The sequence below is a fragment of the Cololabis saira genome, chromosome 15 (genome assembly GCF_033807715.1).
Source record: "Cololabis saira isolate AMF1-May2022 chromosome 15, fColSai1.1, whole genome shotgun sequence".
Taxonomy (NCBI): domain Eukaryota; kingdom Metazoa; phylum Chordata; class Actinopteri; order Beloniformes; family Belonidae; genus Cololabis; species Cololabis saira.
In genome coordinates this window covers 13,881,823-13,893,482 of record NC_084601.1, presented here as the reverse complement: position 1 = coordinate 13,893,482, position 11,660 = coordinate 13,881,823, and the positions used below count along the sequence as shown (strand labels likewise).

At 39.8% G+C, this 11,660-nt stretch overlaps 1 protein-coding gene across 1 annotated transcript; it reads right to left on the bottom strand.

The window, feature by feature from the left end:
• Positions 1 to 2,458: 2,458 nt before the first annotated feature.
• On the bottom strand, positions 2,459 to 11,345 carry LOC133461116 (transmembrane protein 196). The gene is made up of 5 exons (XM_061741895.1): positions 10,937 to 11,345; positions 8,707 to 8,763; positions 4,531 to 4,666; positions 3,247 to 3,365; positions 2,459 to 3,114 (listed from the first exon to the last, which is right to left on the bottom strand). Exons 1-5 carry the CDS (start codon positions 11,096 to 11,098, stop codon positions 3,043 to 3,045), a joined length of 546 nt encoding a protein of 181 aa, XP_061597879.1. The 5' UTR covers positions 11,099 to 11,345; the 3' UTR covers positions 2,459 to 3,042.
• Positions 11,346 to 11,660: the final 315 nt, after the last annotated feature.

Below are 11,660 nucleotides of genomic sequence, written 5' to 3'. Positions count from 1 at the left end.
TCAAAAAGCTCAGCATCTTCATAAAAATCTTTATACTCTACTTCCTGACTGATCACTTGCGTTTTATTTATTTATTTATTTATTTATTTTATTTTATTTTATTTTATTTTATTTTATTTTATTTCATTGTTTATTCCTTTTCTTTCTTTTTCGCTCTGTATGTTCTTTGTTTTGTTTTACTCATTGGTCGCTCAGTGTTCTTTAATGCAAATGTTCTTCTAGAATAATGTGCCTTGTTTTTTTTGTAAAATCAATAAAGAGGTTGGGAAAAAAACAACAAAAAAACACTATCCATCCATCCATTATCTATACCCGCTTTATCCTTTTGCAGGGTCACGGGGGTCTGCTGGAGCCGATCCCAGTTAATTTCAGGCAAGAGGCAGGGGTTCACCCTGGACAGGTCACATATATACACAGACACACTCACACCTACAGTCAATTATAATCATCACTATGCATGTTTTTGGACCTCCGAGTACATGGAGGGAACTCACGCAAGCACAGAAAGAACATGCAAACTCAACACAGAAAGACTCCCGCCGGGCCAGGGAGTTGAACCAGGAACCTTCTTGCTGTGAGGCAACAGTGCTAACCACTAAACCACCGTGCATAACTAGAGAGAACAAAACAAGTATTTTGAAACATATATTTAAATAAATATTTGGAAGCATTAGAAAAGTCAGAAAGTTATAACTTAATAATTGCCCATGTGACCTGTAATTTGCCAGCAAAATAAGTGTTTAAAAAACTTTAACTGTGACAAATGCCAAATGTGCAGTTGTTTATTGTTATACTGTTCATTCTGAGTATCTTCTGAACTGCCATATCAACATTTTTTCTTGTTTTGTTTTGAAGTCAAATCTGTGACAAAAAAATAAATAAAAAAATACCACTCAAAAATAATTATTGTAATGAAAAATATAGCAGGACTGCACAGAGTCTTGTCGTTAGAAGTGTTACCTCACAGGTAGAAGCTTCCTGGTTCAAATATCAGCAGAGACCTTTCTTTGTGGAGTTTGCATGTTCTCTTCATGCTAGTGTGGATTTTATCCAGGTACTTCAGTTTCCTCCAGCAGCCCAAAAACATGCACATTAGGCTAACTTAACTAAATTGTCCATGTGAGTAAGCGAGCAAGTGTGTTTGCTGAGCAGGTTTTCCCTGCAAAAGTAAATGCAATAAAGGGACAGAGCTCAAGGTTTTAACTGTGAGTTAGAGTTGTTAGGATGCATGCTTTGTTTATTGGTTATATAAGAAATGACCCAGGGATCACAGAGGTTCAAATAAAAACCCACAAAAGTCCAGGTTTACTGTATGATATATGAATGTGTTATCCGGTATTTCTCCCAGTTAACGTAAAGAAGACAGACATGATCTTTATGGCTTTTTCTTTTTTTACAGTATTGATTGAAAGGTTTCATCCATCCATTATCTATACCTTTCTTATTCCTATTTAGAGTCAAGGGGGTCTGCTGGAGCCCAGCTCTCTCTGGGTGAAAGTCATGGCTAAACTCAGGACAGGTCTGAAAGTTTTCATGCCCTTTCAAATTTCTATCATCTCAAAAGAATAGTTATCAGGCACTGATTGATTACTATGTCATACAGCTATTTTCCTCATTCCATGTTATAATCGAAACATAAATAAAATGATTGAATAAACTCTCAGTAGATGTTTTCTTCAGCAGGAACTCTCAGTAGATGTGAGTTGTCATCTTTGGATGAAAGTATTGAAACCCAGGCTCTGTGTACTGCCATGCCCTTTGTCATGTAATCCTCACAACTGATTCGCACTGACAAGGCTGGCAAGGACGCACATTGATTCCGTATCCTCTTCTTACCTGCAGTGTCACATTAAGATCATCGGGGTGACCTGAAATACCAATTAGTGACGCTGATGCCGAGTCCGATGCAGCGTTACAGCCACCTGCATATAGATGCATAAAAAAAATCTTGCCCCACACGCACGGACCGATCTAGTGTTACTGTTTTCTGACAGAGCAGCACCACGGGAGGTCACAAGATTTAGCATTTCTCTCTGTAAGAACACACGCAGGGAGGAACTGCAGTTGCTCTCGGGGGCGGCACGGCCCCACTCCCATCTGTTGTCAAGGTGATAAATAGTGACGTAGTTCCTTAGTCAGCATGTGCTCCCGGTGGCTTCTGCTGCCATTGGTCACACTTATCACACTGATAAATGCACACACATACACCCACAAGCATTTGGTGTAACTTAATCTTGGCAAACACTGTAATTAAGTATTGAGCAGTATGATTGTTGTCATGGTGATAGCCAAGAGGTCACAGCCATGTCGATGTGCACACAATCGGGCATGCTTGATCTATTTTTTATAGCTGTTTGACTTTTGCTCTGTGACGCTAGTGATCATCCTTCAGCTGGTAACTATATGACAAGTGTTAAATACATGATCAATCCAAGTCCATGTATCAGATTAGTCCTACTTTATTTTTAATTAATTTTCTAAGAAGCATTATAAAAATATGTTTGATTTAAAGATACCTGACATACATATGTGGATATACAGTTCATCTCATTACGCCTCATTGGATTTTCATATCAAAGCATTCCTTTATCATATATTACATACAGTTTACTGTTGCCTATTGCAGTGTATATTTCGTAAAACTGATAACAATACAGAAAGGGAATAAAGACAGTGACATAAAAACAGCAGTAGGTCTTTAAAACAAGTGGATCAGCTGCATGCTTCGTTTGTGCTAATCGCTTCAAGGGATCGGACAGTGTGAGGATCAGACATGGAGATGCCCGTCATCTTTTCTTGTCAACTAAATGCCAGCTTTGGCCTGAGTTGAACTGAGGGTCCTTGAACCCACGTTTGCATAATATTTCAGAAGCACAAAAGTGTTTGTCATGCTGTCTGTGTCTCTCTGCAAAAAAAAGGTTCCAAGGCGTTTCGCCTCCTGCGGTCGGGGACACAGTTGTGCAATATGTTGAGTGAAGTGTGAGCTTTTTGCTGCAACTGTCTCTGTCTCAGCGCGAGCAAATCGCCTCCGGGGAGAAAACCTCAAGGTGACGCCGGACTATGTCCATTGTAGGAGATCTGAGGAATGCCGTTACTTGAGTTGTCGAGAATCTCCTGAAGAGGATACAAACCATTTTTGACATCTGATCGTGTACTTGACATGTGAGAACATGAAAAGTAACTTCACAGTTTTCTATTGTTATCCTTCAAAATACTTGGACTTGGGCTTTTGATGCCGTGTCCTACCTTCTCGGCCATCTCATGAGAATGGTGCAGTGAGTGTTCCCTCTCCAGGAACATCCGCTGCTGCTCAGAGCTGGCCAGTCGACAGGTCAGCCACGTGGATAAGGTACAGGATGAGATCCCTGGACCAGATGGGAACAGTTTTACAGTAAGACCCAAGTTGCACAGACCTTTCTAGATCTAGTTCTAGTGAAGACAAGCATTTAACACCCATTCACACAAAACAAGCCTGCAACGCCGCCAGTGCATGATTAAAAACAAGTGATCAGTTTGATATCTAGCATTTGGATGACACATCCTCTCATTTCTGGCTGAAACAAGATTAGTGGTACCAATGTCTGAACTTGACCTTTCACGTGAGACGTGCATGAGCCAGCCCTGTGGTTCAGGTTTTATTATTCAGATGCATGAACCCTGCATGTTGTTTGCAATGTGTAACTAAATTTGGAGGACAACAGAGATTTTTTTTAAATAGCAGAAACAGCTACCTAAGATGAGGATAAAACATTTGAGATAAAAAATATTTGTGATCATGTTTATGTTATGTTTATGTATTAATTGCTCGGGGGTCATATTCTGGGTCTCTGCAAAGTGCCTAGAGACAACTTCTGTTGTAATAGATGCTATATAAATGAAATTGAATTGAATTGAATTGAATGTCTGTGTTATGGCATGTGTCCATTATGAGGTTGTTAACTTAAAAAAAATCGATGTAGAAAAACCACTTCTGACCATGTGGAGCATTATGTGTTTAATCTCTTTTTTATTCTTTATTTTGGCACCAAAGACGAACTCCCGTCCTCTTTTCAATGGAAAACATAGCGATCGAGCGTCCCACTATTTCCTCTAACGCCAGCAAGACGGCCACTATCGAGTGTGTAAAGTTTCCAGCGTTCCCCAGTCAATTTTCGGACCATTTCAAGTGCACCATCCAGGCATACGCTGAATACTTTGTGAAGGCTTTGTGACCATCCATGTTAACGCACTTATGCACTGAAAATAATAAATGTGGTACTGTAGAACATGCCGGACCAAACCACAACAGGTATTTGCATATGCTTCCATGTGGTGTGAAGTGGTCTTGGTACACAGAGTGATATGATGTTCAGATGAACTGACTGGATGTCTTCACTATAGGACATACTGACTAGAATCACATTGTGTTTTTAGATCTGTAACACCCCAAAGTGGCATGCAGCAGATATCCCCAACAGTTATCATTTGCATTATATTCTATCTCTATTTCTTACGTCATCCATGTCACGTGTCTCACTGTTGTTCACTTACCCAGACAGGCCAGAGTCATGGCAGCCAGGTGGATCGAGTGCGTTGAGTTTGGCTGTTTGCTGAGAGCCCGAACAAACTGGAAGTTGAGAATCCCACCGATCAGACCACATATGCAACACGCCGAAAAGAGGATCATCTGAAGGAAAACACAAGCAAATATACCCAGAGATATATGTTTATGGCTTTAAAAATAGCAAAATAGATATCCCATCAACAGAAATGTAAACAAACTGACCAAATCTGATGAGCTGGGAAAAATACAAATTGTCTGTTTTGAACGATCACTGCAGGGATGAGTCTGCATTAGTCAGAATAAATCTTATTTCCCATTAGAAAACAGGACGGATCTCGAAGCAAGCTGTTTCTGAAAGAAATATTGCACAGCTTGTAAATATGCTCGCGTCACGCACTTGCTGTATGTGAGTGATGAGTTGTGTTGGTGGGATTTGTTTTTCTTTATTCCTTTTTTGAGATATTATAGAATCAATCACTTGCCATAAATGATCCTGTTTTGAACTTTAAGCAACAAAAAGGAAAACTCAATCCCAATTTGGAAATGTAATTGGTCCCTGAAGACTCTGAAGGGGAAATGATTCCAGTTCCATTACTCTGCCTCCAGAAATATAAAATGATGGTCTTCTACTTTCTGCTCATTGTGAAAGCATGTGAATGAGGGTATTCTGTCTGCAGTGCAGGTATTGTCTCGCTGCTCCCAGAACAGATGCCGTTAGTGCCTTTAACTGCATGGAAAAGGGCATCTCCGATTTCAGTCATTATCTGGAGACGTGTGGAAAGTGCCTGGCAGGGGTCCGGAGCGAAACCAACCTAATACAATCATCACCCCACAGGCAGAGAGAGCGAGAGGGAAAGAAGGAGACGGGGCTGACACTCACTAGAGAAGGCAGAGAGATGAACAAGGTAAAGGCATGATGAGAAAGACAAAAGGCTGGGGACGGATAGGGCGAGACAAAGGGATGTCTCTGTTACAGCAAATTGGACTGACATTGATCCATCATTAGTGCTCTGCCTGCAGGAGACAGCGAGTCAGAGCGAAACACAAGGACTTGGAGACACTGACAGACTGTAAAAAAGATTTGAAGAGTGACATAGAGGAAAGAGGTGACTGCTTGCCTCCTCTGATTTCGCCAGACATCCCCTTCAGAACACACACAAATACACAAACACACACTCTCTTTGGTGTTTACAGTCTCTGGTGTCTTAAATATTCATGACACAGAGGATTCATTTTTGTGCAAGCCTCAGAATACATATGCAGCTGTACTTCATATGTGCATGTTTAGGCATTAATGTTAGATGTGCATTCATAAAACTTTTCAACAGTGCAGTGTAAGTGCATTACATAGTTCAAACAAGACATTTTTTTCACTAAATGACAATTATCAGCTCTTCTCAGAGCCTTTTGCACCTCTCACCAAGTGCCAGTGTATCTTAAAACTTGCATTTCTGAATCTATTTGAGATGTAACAGCTGTGAGTAACTACTAGTCCCCTTGGAGGGCAGGTTAAACTTGTCAGGTCTGGTAACAGGGAACAAGATATTTTTAATGCTACCATTTAGCAACGCATTACTGCGCTAACAAAGTTAGAAGCTCATATTATCTGTGCAGTCTTGTTAAATTAACCTTACAAAGTCTCTGCTTCTCTCAACTCTTTTTTGGTTCTGCTGCTGCACTTTTCTCTCTCACATGTACGACTTCGGAGTCACTACGCCACAATACAAACTTTAAAGTATTTTCTACTTTACAGTTAAAAATCATAATAATGAGGCAGGAAAAGACTATAAGATAAGACGTTAAAACCATATAAAAAGGAGCAAATGAACAGTTATACAGAAAAATATCTTCGCAGCCCAGTGTGCGGTCCAGTTGGGTGTCACGTTCAAATAATGTAAACCAAGGAGAAAAAGAGTCTTATTCAGCGATGTAACTACCCCTATGGTCTGAACACCACAAAAGCGCAATCATCTTAGTGTTTTAATATTAGAATATCTAGCTGGCTTGCTGCCGTGTGCTTACAGGGTGGAAGTAAAGAATATCTCATAATTAAGATGGCTCAAAACTTTAAAAGCCTGCTGTAAAATCTTAAAAATCAATCTGAAAGGGGGCCCGTGGAGAGATACCAAGGCGAAAGTTATATAGTTTTGTTTTTATGCCAAGGAAAGCTGAGTTGCTGTAAAACACTCGACAGAGGACCAGCGTAAACTGACACAAAATGCACGGAGGAGATAAACGGGTGAACAATTTTCTCTAGACCTTTGAAGAGGACATATTTAATCTTAGTTGGAAAATGCTTGCTTTGTTCCCTGCACTGATCTGCCCGTCCAGCGTGGACAAAAGTCTCACCCAAAATTATGACCCGAAGTGAAAGGGTCAAGAGTCCTGGCAGTTCACCAAACAGATCAGCCTTTTCAAGCAAAACTACTTCAGTTGGTTTTCTTTAAGATTAAGAAAGCTGAGCTTCATCTGGACTTTAGGCTCTCACTCACACAGTTTGGCCATAGTTATATTGAATTTTTGTTGTTTACCTTAATGGGGAAATAAACGTGGATATCTTCGGTGAAATTATAAAAGTTATTTATCTTGAATTTATATTCCACAAGCAACATGTACTGTATACAGTGAAAATAAGAGCAGGCCTTAAATGGAACCTGAAGTCAGGGAGCTGCGGACGAGGAACACTGCCTGATGTGTACAGAACAAATCCTCTATATCAAGTACAATTGGAAACAGTTTAGGACTGGAACTTTTGATACCAACAAACCCAAATACTGAAACAACAGCAACACAAGCTCTTGTTGCACAAATACAGGCTGTTCACAGAATAAATATTATAGGGAAAAAATTACAAAATAAAAGCCTTAAAGGCTTCAAGGTATCATCAAAGTCAGGACATCACTTAAATCATATAAGGAGGAACTAAAACATTAAACTCAAGCCTGCAAAACGGTTGGAATATTTATGATTGTGTTGCAGGACTAAAATGCAAGAGTGGATATGTACTAACTCATGAGATGAACCTGATGGGACAAAACATGAAATATCTTGAGTTTATTCCTTCTACAAAAATCAAGTAATATGCATATCCTCCCAACGTTTTCTGATTTGGGTTTGTAACTGAAGCAAAGACGGAGAGTTTCATTTTAAATCAAAAAGGGACTATATAATGGAAGAAAAAAAGGTGTACTATAAATACAGGATTTTATTAACCCAGAGCTTCGTTTTAGTACTTTCATTAATCATCTACAGCAGAGACAGGGATAATTTATTTTTCCATAAAACCGTGTTGACATAATTAAATTATTTTAAGGACCACGGGTCAGACCGTCTAATTAAAACATGGGAACAATGTACCAGCAACTTTTAGCATTCAATCTTTAAGAACTAAAAAATAAAGTTAACTTTCTCTTTTTCTGGGGCACTAATTCCAAATGTGGTTCCGGTTATCAAAAATCACCTGGCTTTGCTGATCTTGTGCTGGGAAGAGTCTTCGGTTTCTCCGTTTAAACACTGAGCCTGATCATTTGAAGATCAAGTCTATTCATAAAACAACTTTGTCGTACGTTAACACGCATGCCCTTTTCTGTTAGTGTAGCCTATATCTGTTTGTCCTTCATTAACATGTCTGTCCCTTTATTTCAACACAATCCACTACACATTCATTCACAGACACCAAAACACACCACACAGTCGCTAAACTAAACACACCACACCCATCACTGTCTTGTCTTTTTTGTTTCTGTCCAGTCCTTTTCTGCTTGGCTATCAGTGAGTTTAAGTCCTCTTTTACACAGTCAGGGTTTCAAGGATTAATAAAATATGTTAGATCAATCTGAAAAGAGGGCTGGTGAAGGACACACTCACTCAATATATGCAGAAACTTGAAAAACAATTTAAGCATATCTTCATCTTCTCTGCAGTTCTGTTAGAAATGCTGTGGAGTTTGATGAGCTAGAGCAACGTTTGCAAGTCCTTATGACCCTGTCTGATCAGTGAATTTGTGTTCATGTGTTTGTAGGCATCAGACTTGTTTTGATTTCAGCAAGACTGTTTCTCGTCTAAACTCCTCTTTATAACATTTTACTGTTGAAGACATCATTGCTGCACCGATGAAAACATGCGCCATGGAAGTTGAGGGGTATTTGAATATATTTACTTACAGTAAGACCCGTCCTCTTTCGAGCGCACAGCACTCCACACATCCCGCAGACCAGAAACTGGAGAAGCAGAAAGTAAATAACCAAGTTAGTTTACAGTTTCCAATTTGCAGGGAGTTTGTCATTAAGAAATTTTCTATTCATGAAACTACACTATTATATTTTATTTAAATTTTTTAGATTTTGATTCCCTTATGCCAGTCTTGAAAACACAAAGTGAACTAGCGTGTCATGGCAAGAAGCCACATTGTCTTGGATTTCAGTAATTCAGACCAAACTAGAACAGCAACGTGTGCAATTCTGGCAGAGCAAACTTACAAATGAGACGATGCAAGCACCAAGCTATTTTGCTGAAAGTTGTAGGAAGCAGTAGTGAGTTTTTTTTTGTCTATGTGTGTAATGGGAGAGTTTGGCTTATTTCTACTTTCTGCATAGGTTTTGGACAATGTGTGATTTGTATTTATTTTGTATAAGTCTGCGGTGGAAACGTGGCAATGAAAGACAACGGATGTGAAAAAGAGAACCAGTGACAACTGTAGTCTTGTTTCCACACACTTCTTCACTAATGAAAACACATTATTACTATTTTATTACATTTCTGCCAAAATACTTGCCTGCATGGGGCTTTAACATTCAATATATCATTGACATGTCTAGGAATTTAAATTATGATTGTGGTTTTGTTTTATAAAAATATTGTGGATCAAGTTTGAAGTCCCATGAATGGAGACTATATTAAGCGGGACATTCGATTTATAGAAAGTTTGGACATCTAGTCAAATGTTGAACATCCAAACCACTTTGAGGCAAGATGTCCATCAGTGTCAAGAGGTCTGACTCAGGAGACATTGCTGAACAGATATGAGATGAACACACCAGTCAGTGCATAATAGTTCCAATATAGACAATGGTGTAGAAACACTCACATTCAGGCCTAAAAGCAAATTTAAATAAACATTCACACTTTTTAATCTCGGTTTTGCAGCTCATCAATTATTATGTTTCTCCTATATCTTTTAAGTTGCACATATGACTCTCTCTGATTTAAATCGACACTTATAGTCATTCTTACTAATAGGTGCCAAAACACAGTCAATATTTCCTCAGCAGGACCAGTGGTAGGAGTCAAGAACCAGATTCAAGTAACTTCTATGTCTGAAACTCACCATTTCATTTTTCAGCAACAAAATCAAGACAATGAGGCTGCAGTGCAGTAATGTAACAAGAGGAGACGCATATAGACTCAAAAGATGATTGAGCGTAAAAGCTTTGACCCTCCCAAGCACTGAGGAGCAATTCAAGCATGAATTAATCAACCCAATATTTGGCTCTGGTGCAGCAGCTGAAGTAACTGTGTGAGTGCATCACTTATATTATAGGCAGTCAGCACATGCAGCATTTTCATTATAACCACACGAAACTGAATGCTAAGATACCTAAATATCAAAAAAAGTGGATGAGTCAAAACATAAAGTTTGACTGATGAAAAACAAAACATTTTTCAGTGGTTTTTTTTTCCACATTTAATCTGCAATAGGTTTTCATATGAAGGTTCATTAAAGTATTGGCCAATTGATTTAGGCATTCTTCCCGCTGCCATCAGACTCTATGACCAGGACTGCTCTCAGTAGCTAACAACAATACAATAATAATAACATGTGCAATAATCATATGTGCAATATCTATGCAATACCTGTCTACCTCACACTCATTCTACCTGCTTTTTTTGGACTGTTTTTCTTTCCTTCGCACTATTTTTTTATCTTACATTTTTTTTATCTTTTTATCTCCACCGCAATGTATATATTGTCCATATTTTGTAACTATATATATATTTTACTTTTTTACCTTTTTACCCCCTTCCCCGCATGCGTGTGTGTGTGTAGTTTCCCCATTGAGGGAGTAATAAAGGACTATTTTATCTTATCTTCATAAAGTGTTTTCAAAATAAAAGCCTTAGCTCTGTAACAGCTCCATGAGGTATTAACCTCAATAATTTGCCACAAAGAAAATGCTCTATTTACAGTTGACCATGTCATTTTTAAAAAGGAAATACTATTTGAGTACTGGACAACACAAAGAAGCGTTAAAGGGAGACAAATAAAAGTTTCCCTGAGTTTGAACTAGAACTCAGAGGAACTTTTTTCCAAGTTATGCCCGGATACAGTACTTATCCTCTCTCTGGATGTAAATAAGAGAGAAAGCGATGACTGGAGTTTGTCCCGGGACGTACACAGAGTCCGCTCCAGACCGGAGAAGCGTCGCCCTGGTGGATGTTTCCCTTCCTGACCCAGTGGATGCCCACGGCTCCCAGCACGATGCTCGCCACACCCAGCCCCACTTCCAGCACGGACAGCAGCAGCAGGCTCCACAGGATCTTGCGGCTGGAGCACATCCTGCCCCGGGCATCTCTCCAGCTCCAGCAGGAGGAGGCGAAATAAAAAAAAGAGGGGATGCCAAAAAAAAATATCCGCCTGCTTCTAGGTGTTTCGAGGAAGGCGCGGCTCTGCGGCTTCAAATTCAGCTGGGATAAGGAGCGCGTATCCGAAGAAGAAGTGTGTCTGCTTAGAAATGAGGGTCAAGAAAGAACTTGCATAAGATGTTAAAAAATGAATCAGAGCTGACAGAAGTAAAATGCTGTCTCCATGGTTGAATGTGAAGTAAAAGAGAGAGCCCTTTTGCTCTGTCCCTGAACTTCCCCCCGCTTGCACAGTTGCGTTTGTGTCGCATGGCGCTGTCCAAGGTAGCTGCCCAAGCCCCTCCGCACACACACTAGAGGCTGATTTATGGTTCCGCGTTACACCAACGCAGAGCCTACGCCGTAGGCTACGCCGTCGATTTAACGCGGAACCATAAATCAGGCTTGAGACACACACACACAAACACGGATACGCGCACACATGCGCACAAACCAGGCCTTTAACCGTGAGGCCAGGGGTCCCAGACTTTGCCCTCTT

Excerpts from the sequence above, each read along its gene's own strand:
- LOC133461116 (XM_061741895.1), bottom strand. The coding sequence starts at position 11,098 with ATGTGCTCCAGCCGCAAGATCCTGTGGAGCCTGCTGCTGCTGTCCGTG. Across the intron at positions 8,764-10,936 it reads CGGTCTGGAGCGGACTCTGT|TTTCTGGTCTGCGGGATGTG; the intron begins GTACGTCCCGGG and ends CTGCTTCTCCAG. Across the intron at positions 3,115-3,246 it reads CTCATGAGATGGCCGAGAAG|GAGATTCTCGACAACTCAAG; the intron begins GTAGGACACGGC and ends TATCCTCTTCAG.